At 43.9% G+C, this 19,025-nt stretch overlaps 1 protein-coding gene across 5 annotated transcripts in view; it reads left to right on the top strand.

Annotated features, from left to right (window-relative positions):
- The window catches only part of EXOC6B (exocyst complex component 6B), a 661,151-nt gene extending 644,372 nt beyond the window's left edge, over positions 1-16,779 (top strand). For 4 of the 5 annotated variants that reach the window (XM_032292190.1, XM_032292192.1, XM_032292193.1 and 1 more), the window contains 3 exons: positions 8,945-9,057; positions 10,217-10,228; positions 13,348-14,079. In XM_032292190.1, the coding sequence (XP_032148081.1) occupies positions 8,945-9,057; positions 10,217-10,228; positions 13,348-13,474 (252 nt within the window). In that variant the 3' untranslated portion in view covers positions 13,475-14,079. Of the gene's footprint in view, positions 1-8,944; positions 9,058-10,216; positions 10,229-13,347 lie in introns of all 5 variants that reach the window. The other variant, XM_032292191.1, reaches the window with a different exon arrangement.
- Positions 16,780-19,025: the final 2,246 nt, after the last annotated feature.

The following is a 19,025-nucleotide window of genomic DNA, read 5'->3' on the forward strand; positions in this document are numbered from 1 at the left end:
TATTATAAATAGCTTTTTTAATAATTTCAGATTTGGAGGACTGACTTATCAAATCTGATTAGCTTATTATTATTATTAATTTATAATGTGGCTGATAAAGAGCTTGTATTTTGATTAGGAGATTTTTGAGCTCTGCCATCTTCTTGATGTTTGCTTACACTTACGTTGTTAATATTATCTTCACTCTGTATTCTCTTTGAAGGGATTTTTAAAGCCACTTAGTCATTTTGTCCAGAGAGGAAGGGTAGTTTAGTTAACAGCTCTATAATATAGTCCCTAATTCACCCACCTAGGAACCTTTAACAAGTCACAATATACTGAAAGAAAATAAACACTGGTCCATGGCTCCTACCTTCTTCTCCTACACCTGGGGAAGCAGTTCCATTCAAATTTACACCTGCCTGCTTCCACCACCCAACAAGGGACAACTCAGTGAGCCTATCACAGGGGCCCCCATCCTCCCCTTGAACATGTTTGTATGTATACATGGTTATTATCAACTACTGTGGTAATAGATTTTCCTTCTGCTCTCTGAAGCAGGATAGAAGCTGTCCTCAGTGAGAAATGGCCCTGCAGGATAGTCTCTGACTCAAAGAAATGATTAGCGTTGGCATTTTTATTTGGGAGTCTTCCCCTAGGCACCAGCTGGTAACAACAGGAGAACCTTAAGCCTCCCTGTCTTTCTTCCTTTCTCTTTACCCAGAGAGAAAAGGTGAAAAGTTTAGACAGAAAACCTTTAAACCCACATTTATGAGGCAAATAAATATTTCTCAGGGTGATGGAGAGCTTAATGAAGCCTCCATCCACCTGGAGCTGGGCTACAGGGAAAGCAGGGAGCCTCACAGCCGCTCTTTGTGCCTTCCCCTACCTCCTTCTCTGCCTCACTCAACTAGGAAAAAGAAGAGGATGTCAGACCTAGGGCCAGGAACCAGCCTATTATTGGCCATTGTTGCAAAGCTCAGTTATAAGCTTGCCCCCGTAATCTACAGAGATCAGAGAAACTTGGAACCTCTCTCCACCATAATTCCGTAGCCTATGGAAAACCCAGAGGCCTCCTCCAGACTTCTTTGAATTCATGGACACCTCCAGTCTTCTTGCTTCTTGCACTCCCAGTTCCATTGTACAATTCTGCAGCTTTCTAGGTGTGTAACAGCTTCTGCTCTGAGTTGCACACAGACACACACAGAGAGAGAGAGAGAGAGAGAGAGAGAATGAGAGAGACAGAGAGAGAGGAATCAGTCACCCAAGCAATTGGGAGGAGAGTGGATTTGTCTAAAGACTGGGATTGAGGGGTTGGGTTAGTAAAGAAGATAGATTGTGTCATGAACTGCACAGCAAACAGTTTTGAAAAGTCACTTATTAGATACCCCAGTTCTCCAAAGTTGTCTGGAACCACAATACCATGAAGGATTTTCTTCTTAGCCCTTCTCACACATATTAGTTAAATCTCCTCTCTTCATATTCTGCCTCTCAAGAACCAGAATACCAAATTCTTTCTACCTTCTCTACTAGATGTCTTGGCACCTTGGGGGTCTCACCAAGCAGGATATTTCCTCAAACATGTTTTTCTCCCGTAAAATAATTATTACACCAGTTGTTAAGATAATTAATTTTATGCCATCTCATTACAAAGCGAAGGGTATCCCTAAAGCCATTTTTTTCTTCTTCCTTTAATAAGTATTATATGTCTTACATCTGAGAGAATTTCAGAGCATACTGCCCTCCCTGCCTTGGATCTAGAGGCAAACCTTTTCTGTAAAAGAATGGATATTGGCTATTTTAAGCTTCCCATGCCATATGGTCTCTGTCACAACTACTTACCTCAGCTGTTACAGCATAAAAGCAGCCATAGATAATTATGTAAATCAGTGAACATGGCTATGTTTCAACATAACTTTATTTGCAAAAACAAGTGTTGACTGTAGTGTTCCGTCTCCTGATCTAGAAAAAAGCAGGTAGCCGCAGTGATGAGAACAAGCAGAGAATTCTCTAGGCTAAAATCGATCTCCTTAGCTTAGCGTATGAGGCCTCATTTGTCTTGGTTATTCCCTGAGAGATGTAGCCATGTCAAATTCCTTGCTTGACACCCCTACCAGTCGCCACCTACCTGGCTCAGGCTTAGACGCCCTTCTTTTAACTTTCTTTGTAATGTGCTAGAGTGCCTGTTAGAGCATCCACATCATTCTGTATCTGTTTATTTACCAAACTGAGTTCCTCAGATTGGAGATATCATCTTAACATCCTTTCTTATGCAGTACCTAGAAGAGTGACTGAGACATTGTTGGTACTCAATTTATGTTTGTTAAAATAAGCCCTGCTTTCCATTTTCTACATCTGCCCAGATTTCTTGTCAGGAAGCGCTTCTGGGGAGACTCAGAAGGCAGACGGATGCCCTTCTGGAATCACAGAAGCCCAGCACCAGAGACAAGGAGTTGGGGGAATCGTGGGCAATAAACACAAATGGGTCATTGGTTAATCCTGTGCTTTTTAGTAGACTTCACAATTGTTCTCTCAGTCTGCTCTCAGCTGCTGATAGGAGCTATTATGATTCCACTTCTGAACCAGAAAAACAGATTTGGTGTCATGCCTGGGGTCACACTGTCAGTCAGAGGACCCTCAGCCCTGGGACTTTTTTTACTGTACTCTACTGCCTCCAACACAGGCAGATGTGGATCAGTGATTATAAAAAATACTTTACAATGATGTGATTAGTTTCATCCTGCCAAAGGCAGGGAGTGGACAAATGAAGCTTCTCCAGGCTTAGTGTTCTGTATGTTACTGAAAGTGGACTGCACTTTATAACGTGGCCATGTTCTGAAGAGGTAGCATTTTTAGAATTTTTCTTGGATTATATATTAAGTGTCCCAGAAAAGCATGTTATTTGAAATCATTTTGTAGTCAGTCCTGTTTAACATGAAGAATTCTTCTGAAATTCAGGTTTTCCTGCATCAAGTTTACTTCAAGGTCACACCTGCTTTGAGACCACAGTTCTCTACAGGACTCGGTGTTCCTGCTCAAGCGAAAACCTGTAAAGAAAATCACCCCTGGGAAAGGGGGTGTGGCCACTGTCAGTATGTCTTAGCATCTGTTTCTGTCTATATGGCTACCTTAGCTCATACTATCCTTTGCTCACCATTGGAATCTTTGCAGGTTTTCTGGAAAGAGGAGGCTTTCTCTAACATGAGGTAGGCCCCATGCTACTTACTAAGACCCAGCCCACATGTCACCAAACATCTGCCATGTTCCTAGTGACTAGTCATGGCTATCTTCCTTGGAACCTTGAAATCAAATGTCTGGGACTGGATTCCCACTCACCTGTTATACATATCATCTCTCCTGTTTGATTCTTCCTTCTTCCTCATACAACTTTTCTTCTAGCGCTGGCCAAGAGGACCCTAGGTTTGGTCCATTTGGAATGTTTGATGTGAGAAGCACAAGGTGTTAAGTCTCTCCCAATATTGTAATGCTACAAATCTAGCCAATATTGTAATGCTACAAAATGTTACCTGACCTATTTAATCCGTGTACCATGTCTTTGCTGACAACCTGCTGAGAATCTAGCCATTTGCTAGTCTGTGCTGTTGAGGAGTCAGAAGGAGAAAACATAAGCCCCATTCCTGGGGAGCTCCCATGTACATGGGAACTGAGGCTCATATCCCAAGAATTGACAATGAAGGTAGGGTACAACCAACAATTCTCTTCACCGATGAATAAGCGTGATATGAATTGGTTTGATAACAAACAGTCTAGAAGGAGGAGGAACAAGCAGGCCATTCTCTACCAGGCTCCACATTTTTATTTTCTGAGTTTTTCTGAATAATCCTTTCTGCCAAAGAAAACATAAGAGTACCCCCAGGATGTCTTGCTTGAATATTGCCTATAATTTTTACTTGACAATTTCTTTTTAATCCTTTAACTATAAGCAACTCATCCATCTAATTTATTTCTAGACTTGCTGCTGGAGACATGTATATTTGTGTGCACTAACAAGGATCAACAGAGTCCTGCTTTATCGTAATAATAATGCATTCCTAAGGTCCTTCCTGGAACTTTGCATTTTGTTCTACTATTATAATGCTCTCTGTTCTCTCCAGTTAACTTGCTGTATGGCCTTGGACTTGTTTTCACTTTGACTTGTTTGGATTTTTCTAGTCTTTCTCAGCTACTATTGCAAAAAAGAAAGTCTGTTCAGAAATTTGGCCTAGTCTCAGATGAGTATCTAACTCAGACACAATCAATCAGGATTAAAAAAAATCAAAACAACAACAAAAACCAGCTATGGCATCTTGGGGAGTGTGAGCCAACAAACCATCTCCACCACTTATCTGCTTTGTGATTTTTAGCAAGTTGCTTATGCTTTCTAGTTCTTGGTCCTCTCCACTCTCCCCCACCCTCTATGAAATCAGAATTGTAAATTGAGTCTTACTAAGCCAAGGGAATTTTCTGAAAAACAAAAACAAAAACAAAACAAAGAAATACAGCAGAGGCAGCTTTAGTACTTTGCCAAAGCCCTAGTTAAGAGTCACACAGATAAAAGTTATAGAGGTGGAAAAAAAGTATCCTATCATAGTGACCTGTTTAATATATAACCCTAAAAATGTCTCCCTTTGTCATATGCTTTTCCACTTATACATATTTTTGTATAATAACCAGTAATCACATAATTTACCATTTTATATAGCTTATAAAGTACCACATCAACAACTTCATTACTTGGGTTCCCCTGTTCTATTAAATACTACAAACAGATAACTCTGTGTTTGAAATCAAAGCATCACTAGTGATGGGTTGAGTTTGCTTTTGATTGAATTAGCCGTAACATTTATCAGAATGTCCTACTCTAAAAATCTAACAGTCACCTGTTCTACCAAGTTAATATGAAATGCTCCAAAACATAATGTCTGGTCTGTCCCTTGAAAATGACTTCACTTATCTAGTTTACAAAACAGCATTTTCATGAATAAATCAAGAATATAATCATTAATGAGAAATGAGTTTCTCGGTAGTGAGTTCGAGGATACACCATTACATGAAAAAATAAAGTGTAAAAGAGTAGCTATGATACGCTGCCCTTCAAGAGAGAAAGAGGAAGATATAAGAAAATACATATGTGTCTGCTTGTTGGAGTAAAATAAGCAAAAGAAAGATAAACCAGAAACTAGATTGGTTATCTACAGGAATGAATAGAAAGATGTAGAAAGAAGTGGAAAGAATGGGAACAGGTTGGGATAAGGAAGGAGTAGTACTTCTCTGAGTATGTTTCTATATTGCTGTTACTCTCAGAACTATAGTATTGTTCCACATACCCCAAAATCAATAATGAAAAACAACCAGAATGTGGGAGAATCAAAAATGGAACACAGGCAGTGACAAATGAACATAACTGAATTATAAAAGAATAACCATATTGAAAGTCGTGACAAAGAAAATAACTAACCTCTAAGTAACTTTAGAAATCACCATTTTCTGAGGCAGGAGGATCACTTGAGTTCAGGAGTTCCAGACCTGCCTGGGCAACATAGCAAGACCTCATCTCTACAAAAATAAAAATTAAAAAGTTAGCTTGGGCATAGTGGGGTGTGCCTGTAGTCCTAGCTACTCAGGGAGGTAAAGGTAGGAGGATTACTTGAGCCCAGGAGTTGTAGGCTGCAGTGAGCTATGATTGCACCACTGCAGTCCAGCCTAGGCAACAGAGCAAGAATTGGTCTCTAAGAAAGAAAGAAAGAAAAAGAGAGAGAGAGAGAGGGAGGGAGGGACAGAGAGAGAGAGAGAGAGAAGGGAGAGAAAGAGAAGAAAGAGGCTGGGCACGGTGGCTCACATCTGTCATCTTAGCACTTTGGGAGACCGAGGCCAGTGGATCACCTGAGGTTGTCAGTTTGAGACCAGCCTGATCAACATGGAGAAACTCTGTCTCTACTAAAAATACAAAATTAGCTAGGCATGATGATGCATGCCTGTAATCTCAGCTACTCGGGAGACTGAGGCAGGAGAATCACTTGAACCAAGGAGGAGGAGGTTGCAGTGGGCAGAGATCACGCCATTGCACTCCAGCCTGGGCAATAAGAGTGAAACTCCATCTCAAAAAGAAAAAAAAGAAAGAAAGAGAGAGGAGAGAGAAAAGAAAGAAACCTGTATTTTGACTGAAAACTTTAAGGACAAAAACAAAAAGAACTTTGAACAGATACCTTCATCTAATTTGTTTCTTACAGGGGTATGGGTTAGCAATTCTGAAATCGCTTTATACTAGAATTGAACAAATAAGTCAAACACATTATAAATAATGGCAGCCAGATTTCTCACTGTCAGAGAAAGAAATGATAAATAAGGAAAGAGGGAAGAAACTAGAAAGAATCTCATAGTTCTGGATTGGAATTGAAGACATCAGTATGAACTCATGACATTATGTATACAAATAGATACAGAAATATAGATGTATGTGTGAGTTAGTATACATATATATTTTCCTTAGCTCTGTCCACTGAGATGGCGTGGATGCAAGCATACTCCAATAGAAATGAGCATGCTAACTGCTCAGATCTTGTTTTCTAAATACTATTCTCCGATAGAAGGACCCAGAGCACCTTGGAAAAGCAATTGATTCCAGGGCTGGTGCAGGGAAAGGTATAAGACGAGCTTGGAACCTCTCATAGTACCATGAAGTAATGTTCAGAAAAGGATAGGGGCAGGTCGAAAATACACAGAAAAGCCAGTGTTAAGGAGCTCCTTGCCAAACCTGGGACAAAATGGTACCAAAACAGTAGGCATAGTATGAATATCAGCCATTGAAAAAGTAGGAACCCATGAGCTTGTGCCAATAGCAAATAGACAGATTAATGGGGGGAAGAGGGAAGAGAGGGCACTTGCTTACAGTAGAATGAGTGACAGCTCATAAATGTGGAAGGAAGGATGGTGTTAGCAGTTTGCAGCCGTCATAGTAAAGATTGGGTTAGGCAAGAATCCTCACTGGGTAGCAGTATATTTGAACGTCTTAAATTATGTTCACAGTTCCAAAGGAAAACTAATACCTAGACATTGGGAGAAATCAGACAGCTTAATCAGGTGATCAAAATTAATATCACTATGTATGCTGAAAAAGTATTCTCTAAAATAACTTTAAGAAATCAGGTTTTTCAGTTTTTCCAATTAGACTTTTTTTGATATTCATTCACTTTTCTTATCGGCTCCCCAACAGACAAACGGTAAAAGGCTCCCTAGGTTCTTTTTTTAATTTGTGAAAAAAACTTTAATTGAAAAACTGCTATCCTTTTTCATAGTTCTTTCTGTAGGAGTTGAGGGAAAACATAGCGAAATGTGTAAAGCACAGTACTGCAAGAACTTTAGCACAAGGGGCACTCTCAGCATCTGTTGTGGTCCCCAGGAGAAGTAATGAGGAGAACATAGGACAGAAATACTGATGCTGGAGTAGAAAGTCAAGGAGAATTTTCTTCCAAAGGAGAACTCTCTGAGGCCTTGGGTCAGCAGAAGGAAGTGGTAGAAGCCTTTTCACTTGCCAGTGAAAATAGGCATGACCTGAAAATGGCCTGAGAGGCCATTTGGGACCATCCTGGCCCAGACCAACTAGCATGCTTGTTTCTCTCCTCCCCTCCTTCTCTCATCTCTAAAATCCCTCTCTCGGCTGAGGGTGTAGGGGCTTTTCTCAGTTTTAGGTTTGGGACTTCAGCCAATTCCTAGACTGCTTCAGGAAGTTCGTAACAGCTATTCCAAGAGCCTGGATGAAGTAGAGACTTGGCCAAATAGGGCAAGGCCCATACTGCCTGTTTGCACAGCTGCACAGTGAAGACAGACATGGAGGACGATGTGCCTAGAGCCCAGGCTCTGGCATTGGCTGACTGCACTCTCAGCCTCTCTGCCTTTGTTCTGCACAGCCAGCCACCTGCTTGTCTTCATCAACAGTTACCTATCTCCTGGGAAGGGAGAAATGGAGAATGTCTTGAGTTAAAAAGTACTAATGTGGGGGTTCCACCTCTGTGCAGTGATGTGAGTCTGGCCCTGTCCCCCTCTAGAAGCTTTTGTTTGTTTGTTTTACTTAGTTACAATTTTTGAATATTTGTTGGAATGATGCCTGAGGCTAAAACTGGCTGGAGAGGAAAACCTTTGACAGAAGTTTAGTTTCTCTCCGTCAAAATCTCCCCAGGTGTCAGAACTCAGCTTACCCTCAGAAAGCTCTCATTGTCTTTTCACATATGCAGCTCTTGGCACTTCTCTTTAACACTCATAACCCAATTCTAGACTCTCTGTCCTCAATCACAGGCTCAGCTACTGTGGCCCTGATTTCCATCTTCTCAGCCTGTGTCTGCATGGGCATAACACATATTGCCTCTTATAAATGCTACATAATCCATTTATGCCTTGGTTCAGTGTTTCTCATTGTCTCTGTGTACATAGGCATGTGTATATGTCTGTACTACCTAAGGCACTTGGGCTAAGTCAGTACAGAAAGACACAACACTGATACTTGAACCCAGACCTTTTAACCTTGAAATTCAAACAATTGCAAAGACGGCAATGGATTACATCTACCTTTATTTGTTCTTTGTTGAATACTGAGAATGTTTCTTGGCATGTAGAAGGCATTTGATAAGCATTTATTAAATGAGTAAGTGAATGATTTTTATGATATTATTATTATATTTGATTCCGTTCAGTGTGAGTTTCTTTACAGGGTTGCCTCTGAGAGCTAACTGCCAGCATATAGTCTTAGCAACATTTCCATACCGTGTATGGCGGAGATAAGTCTGCCATCTGTTTACTCATTTATTTTCTTGGTTGAAAGAATAGTCAGTAGCTATTCTTTTTCTTATTACATTTTAATTTTTATGTATCCAATTTATTAGCTGGTAGTGAAGGATGGTGAAGTTTCTGGCATCTTGGTTTGTCTTGTCTGTCTGACTAATCCATGGGGTGGGGTTTGGATATTTTACAGCTTTTGGATCTTTTCATCCAGTGGGATTGGTCGACCTACCTTGCTGACTATGGTCAACCCAACTGCAAGTACCTCCGGGTAAACCCAGTGACTGCTCTGACCCTGCTTGAGAAGTAAGTACTTAGTCCAGTGGTCTGTAATGGGAGGTGAGGGGACAGGGTTGGGGGGCTGGTATAGAAGATAATTTTACCACTGCCGATACCTTAAAGATAACCTTGTTCCTGAAGTTGCCATAGGCCATGGGTGCTGTCAGCAATCTCAATCACTGGACTTGGCAGGCCAGTCTTCCTCTTGTGGCTTCTTAATTCCTGAGCCCCCAACGAGCTAGGCCAAGTATGGGTCAGAAATAGACTTTGACATTACCTTCTAGTTTAATGGGAGCAAAGCATCTCTTACTAGAGATGGCAAGAGAAGAAAAAATGGCTTGGTTTGGGGCTCAGGCCAGCCTGGTAAACAGAATGAGGCTGCCCTAGTCATCTGGGGTATGATGCTAGATAGTGCAACTCCACAGAACAGATGGCTTCTCTGGTTCCTAGTAGAGAAGCCCTAGAAATTATTGAGAATTACTGAAACCTTCACCTGTCCTGACTCCCACCCCGCCAGACTGAGCTTTTATTGTGCTGACCATCCCAACAAAGCTGTCTTGGAGAAGGTGTCTGATTATTCCTTTAGGCAGTCACTACCCTGCAGAGGATTCCCTGCCACAGAGCTGTGGCCTCTCTGAAGCAGAGGTGCTACCACTGAATGTAGGTTAGCAGCTCTATAGGACATCTCAGGGCTAACCGATATGTTACCCGGAAGCTGGGAAATGCTATGTATTACAGCCTGGTTCTGGCTTTTGCTAACCTATTAGAGAGCTGTCAGGCCAGAGACCAAGACCCACATAAAAGGGCAGCTTTCTCTTGAAATCTGAAAAACTAGTTAATCCCCAGCTGCTTAGAAGAATGCCCTGCATCTAGGCATTGTTGTAAGTCTACATATATGGCCAGTCACCCGTGTCTGAAATCCTAGGAAGGCAAGGCTCGGAGTCCAGGAGGGCAGAGTGGAGCCTTAAGCAGGAGAGGTCAAGGTCTATCCTTCTTACTATGTAATATAAAGGGGAGCAAAGGGGAAGAGGTGAAGGGTAGGCAAGAGCATGATGCAGGGGTATGTATTTGGAGCCAAGAGACTAAAAACTCAGACTGCAGTTTTCTCCTGAGCACGTCAGAGGCTGATGTTTCCATTTTAACTTTGTTTCCCATGGTTCTCTCTCCCACTGACCTTCCTCCCTAGGATATCTAGAGAGTAAGTATATTATTCACTTGAGCCTTTTCCCTCACTTTGAGGCAAGTCCTTCTGGTTTCCTCTTTGACACTAATGACTACACTAAAATCCCTAGTCTCTGAGTTGTCCCCGCCCTGACATACTAATCTACTAAACCAGCCTGGTGCCAACTGGCTGGCTGCCTTCTCTATCCTTGGCCCTTAGAGTGACCCTTGGCTTACCAATTCCTTTGGGGCTGGGAGTGGCGGCAGAGATTTTCTCCCATTGGTGCCAGGTAAAGTGTTGTTCCCATTCAGCTTCTTGGCACACGCAATACTCTTGCTAGTGTGGGGCCTGAAATAAAGCCATGACAAAAGGTAGCTCCCCAGCAGCCTCCCCTACCTCTCTGTGGCTTTAAAGTCTAGAGCCCGCATCTCCCACAAAAGACCCTTTATTAGAGGCAAGGCTTAATCCATAGTTCATGGTGCCAAGCTGAAAGAAGGGAACATTTTGACCTTTGAGTTGGTGCTTAAATGGTCATATTTAATGGTCATATGTGTCCTTCAAGTGGTCTCTGGGATTCCCTTCAGCCATTTACTTCTCTCAGCAGTCCTTTACTCCTCTGATCCCAAGAATCTCTGGATCCAGGAAATACTGGTTCATCCACTTCCTACGGCTCAACAATAGTCTAAAATAATTAGCCCCTCCCTGCCATTCTGGAGCATTGGCCAGTAAAGAAGCTCTGTGCTTAGCCCTAGCAAATCAGAAGAGTTTAGAAGCTTCCTTCCAGACACAGTAGGGCAAAGGCTACCCAGATCACTACAGTCTGTATCTCCCAGCCTCATAGGAATTGATCCCTTTACCTGACCTCTTCCTGCTTTTCCACAGCCAGCTCTACAATCAGATCTTGCCAGTCTCCCCTTTTCAACCTGGCCCTTCTTAGCAGGGTGAAACAAGAAGACCCCAAGACCTGCTAAAGACATTTAGGGAAAAGAAGTGGCCCCTGTGTCATTGAGATGTGGCCATAGCTATTAATAAAATAGAATGGGATACTGGGTTTTCAGAATGGGATGGGAAGTGGGAGAGCTGGCTTTTGGTTTCGGAGCATTCCTGAGTAGAAACCAGCAGGCCACCTGGTTAACTAAGATTAACTCAGGGTACTTGAGTTTATCTTTATAGTGCCTCATTCCAACTCCAGGTCTAATGGCCAAGAAGTTCTAGCCTCTGGGGCCAAAGACTGCCCTCTTTTTCCTAGATATTACAGGAGCCTCCCCGTGGGAGCTGAAAACCAGCTGGCTCCCTGTCTCTCAGCTGCTTCCAGGAATCATGAAATTAATGATAATGTAGGATATTAAACCTAATGTCCTATGAATATAGGAAGTGGTTTTCTTCATTTTGTTTGTTTGTTTTATGTTGTTGTTAATGTTTAGATATATTGTATACCCAGCAGAGGAAAGGGAATCTTTCTCTGGGACTATCTAAAGCCAGGACAGTTCCACAAACCTAATTATGCAACTAGTGTATAAGGGAACAAATACAGTAATTATCAGAGCCTTGAGGACTCTCATGCTTTCTCTTCAATAAGCCCAGTCACTTCCCCTTCTTCTTCCACTCCAAGCACAGGCCTCCTCATGTGGGTGGTCATATCCTATATTCAGTGTTCTGAGTTTGCTTGATGAGTAATTCCAGCCTGAAGGCCCTTGAGCTTGGATCAGTGAGAGAATTCCTAATTCATTTATGGCTATCACTGGCAGCCAGAGCCACACAGTGGTGCTGCTCATTAGAAACTTCTTGCCCTTATGGAATATATACATTATAAATTTATATCATATATACCAAACATAAATACCCTTGTGGGATCGCTGGCCTTTTGACTCACTGGCCCCTAATCTGCTCCTGTGCAAAGGGCCACCCATAGTGGGAGGAGGGGGGAAATGGTGCAGGATTGGCCAAAGGCCCCTGAGAAATATGACCAGAGGCGATTTATAGCCCAGTGCCATGTTCCTTATCTACCCTTTTCTAGCCTGTCTCCATACAGCCCAGGGAGCAGCGAAGTCAGAGAACTGGCCCACCTCTGGTGAAGACTGGCCTGCCCCTGTCCCAGAGAGAAATCTGTCTTGGCATTGTTCTCAATTGTCTAACCCTAGAACTAGCAGTGGGGCTGGTGTGTAGAGGCTGGGACAAGAGTTAGTGGCCATCAATAGATGTGAGGGATTGTGGGCCCTCTACAGGGAATAGCAGATTCCTGAATTCTGTCACAATTGCTTAGTCAGACTTGGGGGTTCTGTGACTATCTCAGCCCAGTCCTGACTTTCTTGTCTATGTTTCCCAGTTAGGGCTCTCTATCTGAAAGAACCATTGGCCAGAATTGCCCATGGTTTGTGTTCTAGGAATATGCCATCTGTGAAGCTTTAGCATGGCACAGAGCTCAAAAGTATGGGGGTACAGACAGCCATTGAGAACTCAAGGGCTTCCCATATAAAAAGCTCTGGTTTATGGAGTGAGAGGATGGCCCAGCCCTTTGGCACATGCTTTCCTCAGCACCATACTCTCTTACCCTATCTGCCTATCTGCCCTTATCCTGAGAAAAAGGAGGTGAGTCAAGCCCTTAGTTTTGTTAGGAATGTGATGGAATAGCCAGCTAGAGTGAAGTTTCGAAATACACAGTGGCTTGCGGTTGTTCATGTTCTCTTGGAATTGCTAGTTAAGAGCACTTTTCCTGCTTTACCTTTCAAATATTACCTCTAAGGTCCCATTAGGATTTGGTAGGTTCATGAGGTAATGAGTGGATCCTAGACATTTTATAAGGGCTTACTGGCCAGCAGAGCTGTACCATGTCCCAGACACCTATAGCAGGTACATACCTGCTGAGAAAAGAGAATAAATTAGGTGGATCCAGGTATAAAGGATAGGGAGATTGGCCCCTCCAAAACTAGCTCTTAGCCAATTTCCAAAGATGACTGAAGTTGGGAGGGCTATGGGTGCCAGAATGCCAGCTTCCTGATGAGTAGGTGAGTGTGGGCCTGACAGTGGAGATAATCCAGACTCTCTTACTACTCTGGGTAGTGGTTAAGACGCATTGCCATCCTGCCTTCTGCAGGTTCCCCTTCCACCATTGTTTCCTCAAACACATTGCCCTCTTTCTTTCTTTCTCTGTTTAGAATGAAGGATACTAGCCGCAAGAACAACATGTTTGCACAGTTTCGGAAAAATGAGCGAGACAAGCAGAAACTTATTGACACTGTGGCCAAGCAACTCCGAGGACTCATCAGCAGCCACCACTCGTGAAGGGTGGCCCCAGACCCCCAGAGGCAACCTGCTGCAGCCCCCTAGTGTGGGATCCAGCCCCAGCTGACCCTGCATTTGTGCATTCTTCTTCAAAGAGAGCATATGTATTTTTTTATTAACCCCTGTGCAGTATTCACATAACATTGCCCTATAGTAAAAGAGGCACAAAAATAAGCAAGTACATGAGATGTTGCTAGGCTGGGACTCAGGGGAAGTTATTACTCCACCGTCTGTGTTATCTTAGAGATGGTGGTGTCATCAGTCCCAGTGTGATGAACCACCTTTCAGCCATGGCTCTAAAGCATAGGTCTGGGGCTCAGGGACCACAAAAAGTGGTGCTTGGCACTGAGAGGTAGAGGGAGCAAAAGCATACTAAAACATGTCCTGTTCACTCTTGGATGCCCATTCACCACATAGATGAGGCTGATTCTTCTCAATGCAAGAAAAGGGCCTGGCAAACATTACTACTTAGTACACTAAGGGCAGTTCTAGAGGGTCATCTCCTCAGAGTGCTGACTTTCACTGGCTTGTGAACAAGCATGGCATGTGGCAAGATGGCAGCTTCATTCCAATCCCTCAAGGATGGCAGTTTCTTTAGCCTAGATCTAGCTTTTACTGCAGATTTTTCTGGGGCAGGATATAGCTAAGTAGGCAGTGGTAATAATTGGATCCCATGTTTAACTGCAGATTGCCCCAACTCTAGGAGTGTTGAGTCTCAACCCAAGGAGTTTTTCTGGATCTTGAAATCCAGTTTTCATGGAATCAGAGGACCATTCCTTTCCCTGTTCATCTCATTTCCTTCATTCACAGTTAGAACACTTGATTCAGGATGTAGATCAACAGTTATTTCCATAGGTCTTCACAGAGCGTCTCAGACTTAGCCTTCTCCAGTAATGCCATTGAAGTAGGTCAGATTTCAGAAGCCTAAAGATGGCCCTTACCTTATCCTTAGGTGAAACCTGAGGATTAGTTGGAATTGTTCCTTTATGTTTTAAAATGAGCTTTTTGGCTACCATCTTGAAGGAAATGTCACCAGCTCTGCACTGTGGGAGCAGCCATGACTGGGCTCGATGCCCCTAGGGATGGAGACACTGTGACCATAAAGTCGACAGAGCCAGCCATGGCTTGTGGCTTATTGCCTCTGGCCCAACTGTTGTTCACTAAATAATATCCTAGATATTATTTCATTGCTCAAGCCAAGGTTCCCCCTCGTTTGATATCCCCAAAGCCATCTTTGGCTTTGTCTGAGAAAGATTGCCTGTAATCCTATCCCCCATACTCTAGAGCCTGGAGCAGCCTAGCTTGGAGGCTGCATTCATTGTCCCAGATGGACTCCTGAGACTTAATGCAAGGGCTTTGCTGTGAGGTCAGTCAGGGGAAACTATACTTTAAGACACTTCAGAAAGATGCTACTATAGCTACTGGCAAGAGAATAATTGTGCATCACCAAACAATGACAAATACGCCACACAGGCATTTCCAGCTTGGATTAGTGGGAGGAAAGATTCATCAAACAGAATTCTTCACTACTGAGAAGAATTTGTCAGCTACTGAGTTGCTTCTGGGGAGGGAAGACCTTCCTTTCCCCCCTCCCCACCCCCTACCTCACCATAACCTATCACATTTTGATAGCCCCTGGGAAGAGGATAGGCACACAGACACAGACTTCCTCAAAGCAGGAGAAACAAGGCTACATGTGAGCTTTGCAGACACTTGCTGAGGCTCATCCTGAGGGCTGGGTGGTTGGCCAGGGTTTCAGGATGAGGGTGAGGGATGAGCGCTGCCACCTAGAACTTGATAAGCCAAGAGAAGGTAGGAGCCAAAATGGCATCTCCAAGCTCTCATCTTTGTTGAAACAGGTGAGAATGATTATACTAATCTGAAGTTCTATTAGGAGCTTGAAAAGGACTCAAAACACTTTTCTATGCTAGTACGCTGTTGGCAGGAAGATCTCTTCAGCTTTGAGTGCTGAGAGACTTTGAAGTGGAAATGGAGAGACGCGTAAGCATGCCAACAGTGTTTGTCTTTTTAGAGGATCATCATTGCCAATCTGGTCTCAAACCTCTGCCTTGGAAGAACTATGCTATAGAGGAAAAGGCAGACAAGGTGGAGGAATAGGGGTTATTCTGCACGGAAGTCCCATGAAAAAAAAAGCTTATTCAAACTTAAAATATAAAGATGGACCCTTTGATATATCTTCTCTTCCTTCTTAGTCTGCCTTCCCCTTATCTAACAAAAAGCAACATGCAGTTACTGAGCTGTGTGTAGAGACGTACTCTTGTTGGGCCAGGGAAGGTAAAAACAGCGACCAAAAATGTCAAGTTTTTGAATGAGAAAAGTGGGATGTTTTTAGTTTTGTCTGTAGGCCTGTAGCTGGGCCAACCCTTGAGAGGACTTGTGCAAAGTATGTGTGCCCGGAACCATCAGACTCCTCAGAAATGGCCTCATATACCTAGAGAGGTAGAAGTACACTGGAGGGCCTCAATAAGAGGGCAAGCACACAGAAGGCTAGAAGCCCATATGGCGCCTGGTCAGGTTGAACCCTTGGCCAAGTTATTGGGGAAACCAGATCTATATTCCTGAAGGGACAGTCTGGTTTGGAATCCTACTGGTTTCAGTAGTAATTTGGGCTGTTTGCATCATTTTAACATTCATAGGAAAATCTCTTTGAGCAGACCATGAATGAAGCTGTTATGGGTGGGAAGGAACAGGACCTGAAAATGGGAACCAGGAAATGAGACCCTGTTGGCAAAGGGAATGTACAGCTTCCAGGGTGCCTTGCCCGATGTTCTCATTGCATACCAGTCCTCCAAGTCAGTCTAGCCTTACTGTACACTTGATGAGTACTTACTCAGCAAGTCCCAGACCCATGGCCTTTTATCTCCCAACATTGGCCTTGGCCATAACCTTCCTCATCAGGCCTCTGAGCACACTCCTGAGAACTGCTGCAGAAATTCCCCTACCTTAGCCTCCCTTCTCCCAGGACTCCTCTCTCGACTGCAATTGCCTCTTCTTTTATTTTTATTTTTTGCCTGCATTCACAACTACTTTTCACAAAGGTGTTGGAAATGGCGTTTTTATTTTGCACAGATAGTTGCACATTTATCGAGAAAATTAGGAAAGTCCATTTTTAACTCCAAAGGGAAATTTTTTCTCTAAAACTTACTAGTAAAGCTACTGATACAGATGGGCTGCATGGTTAGGGGAAAGCTCCTCTGTGAAAAGAGCATGTTTATTCCTCTTGTACATTTTCCTCTTTTAACTGCTATTAAACAAGAAAGCCTACACACCTGTTTCAAAAGCCATGGTGTTGTCTCATGGGTATTTTGTTCTTCCATCCCTTTTGCACAGTGCAGCTGTGTTGGTAACTGGATGGCTGACATTGCATCCCCACTTAGCTGGACTGAGGACTAAGCAGGTGAGAAGAGCCTGGTGGGGAAGAGAAAGCCTCCCTTCCACACAAGGCAAGGAGCCCTACTATGGCCTTGGAAACATCCCTGACCCCTGGGTTAGGTTTTCCTGCCTATGCAGCTAACACTGGCATCATTAAGAAGAACTTTTCAAAATGGTTGAGTTATGTGGAGCACTGGACTAGGCAACTTGGAGCCCAATGTTGAACACTAGCCCTGCCATGGAAAGGCTCCCAGTCAAGAGGGAGTGATGTCGGATTATCCAGAACAAAGCCAGGCTGGAAAAAAGAAAAAAATGAGCCTATTTTAGACTCCGTGCCGGACAGGTACAGTCATTCTGGCCTAGTGAAGGAAAGGGTCTGGTTGGGAAAGACAGCTCAGAAGAAGCAGGATGTTGATTAGCTGGGCCTTGAAGGAATGCAAGTCAAATTTTGTTAAGTCATAGGAATAAGTATTTTTGGTGCAGACCACATTAGAGTACAGTGTTGGCATGAGCCTGGTATGTTCTGGGACATAATGAAGAACCTCCTAGGCACATCTGGAACCATGGTAAGTAAGACCAGCAATGCCAGTATAGCAACACTCAGCCTGCTTTCTCTCCAGGCTAGCACACAAGCAATGGGAATAGACTAGGAAGAATTTTCTCCCGTAAGAAGTCTGACTACTGCAACTAGGCTTTCATCCCAAGAGACCTGGGCTTTGACCCCTGCAATGCCACTTGCTAGCCTCTGACCTTGAAGAAGTGCTAAACTTGCTCCCTAAATATCATCTTCCTCATCCATGAAAGCAGAATGGTAGTCTCTAACTTACAGGTTTGTGGTAAAGTGTAAACGAGCTGTGGAAGTTCAAAATGCTTAGCCAGTACCTAGCAATAGCACATGCAGCGTTTAAGGCCTTTTCCTCCCTACCTTCCAGTTCCACAACATGCCTCATGGCTGAGCACCGGGCAAGTGTCCAGGGCTTCTCTGCCTCCTGGCATCCTCTCCCCAAGCCCACTACAGGGTTGGGGGTAGCTGTGCCCCCCAAGCACCTGTAAATGAAACAGAGGGACATGCCTTTCAAATCACCCAGCCATCTGGCTCTGAAGACAGCCTGTGCTTCCAGTGGAATCTGCCTGTCCACACTACTGGAACTTTCTCTGCTCTCACTTTGGTGCCAACACTTTTACCTTCTTCTATTGGGAGTTCTTAACCAGGGGTCCAAGAACCCTCACAGGTGTGTGTGTGTTTGCATGCATGTGGTCACGCCACCCATTTTTTTCTGGAAAGAAGGTTGATGGCTTTCATCAATGTGTAAGAAAGATTCATGACTAAAATACTGAATAATAACCAAATCCCTTCGGACATGTAGATCTCCCCCTGAGGGAAAGCCAGAAGCTCTGAGCCGCACTCCTCTCCTGCCTCATAGAGCTCTGGCGGATGTCGCAGGCCCTGCTGGTCTACCACCCGCCTTCTCCAGCAGCCTCCTCCAAATCCCATGTCACGCTTACAAATCGGTGAAACCACTGCTTCTGGCTTTCTCTCTCAGCACACAGGCACTGAGGGAAGACAGGAGGACTCTGCTCTCCTGAAAATATGGAGGCTTCCAACTAGTTGGGGAGGTGACAGACAGTTCAGTACAGAGACATGGGCTGTCACAGTCAAACAACCTGACTCACCCAGAACGTTTCCCACAGCCTCAGCACTAACTGTTACGACTTCGGCGGAAGGCCTTGTCCAGAGAGGGACCAGCGACCCTGTGGGGTCCTCTAAGGCAGAAAAACAAAGGAAATCAGAACAGCCCAGAGAAGGATGTGAAGCCGCCACCACCTTGCCCTTTTTCTCACAGCTGGGCTTCTTATCTGCCAGCCAGGCAGATGCCGATGGGGAATAGCTGGTGGGAGATAAGAGGAGGCAGGGAAAGAAAGTGCCAAACCCTTTCCCCAGAGGCCTCGTTTTGAATTTAATGGGCAGAGTTTGCCGGGAATGAGAGAGCCTGTGGGCCCTAGGGACCATAAGACAAAGGCTCTTGAGGAAGTGCAAGGAGGAGGAGGAGAGGAGTGAGGGCCAGGCATTGTGTGGGAGAGCTGCCCCTCTATCTGTTTCAATCGCTGGTGGGGTTAGGGTTACCCTGCATTTGGGAACCCAGCTGCTTTGTGGGGT

The sequence above is a fragment of the Sapajus apella genome, unplaced genomic scaffold (assembly GCF_009761245.1).
Source record: "Sapajus apella isolate SASKATOON/1434 unplaced genomic scaffold, GSC_monkey_1.0 scaffold26, whole genome shotgun sequence".
NCBI classification, from domain to species: Eukaryota; Metazoa; Chordata; class Mammalia; order Primates; family Cebidae; genus Sapajus; species Sapajus apella.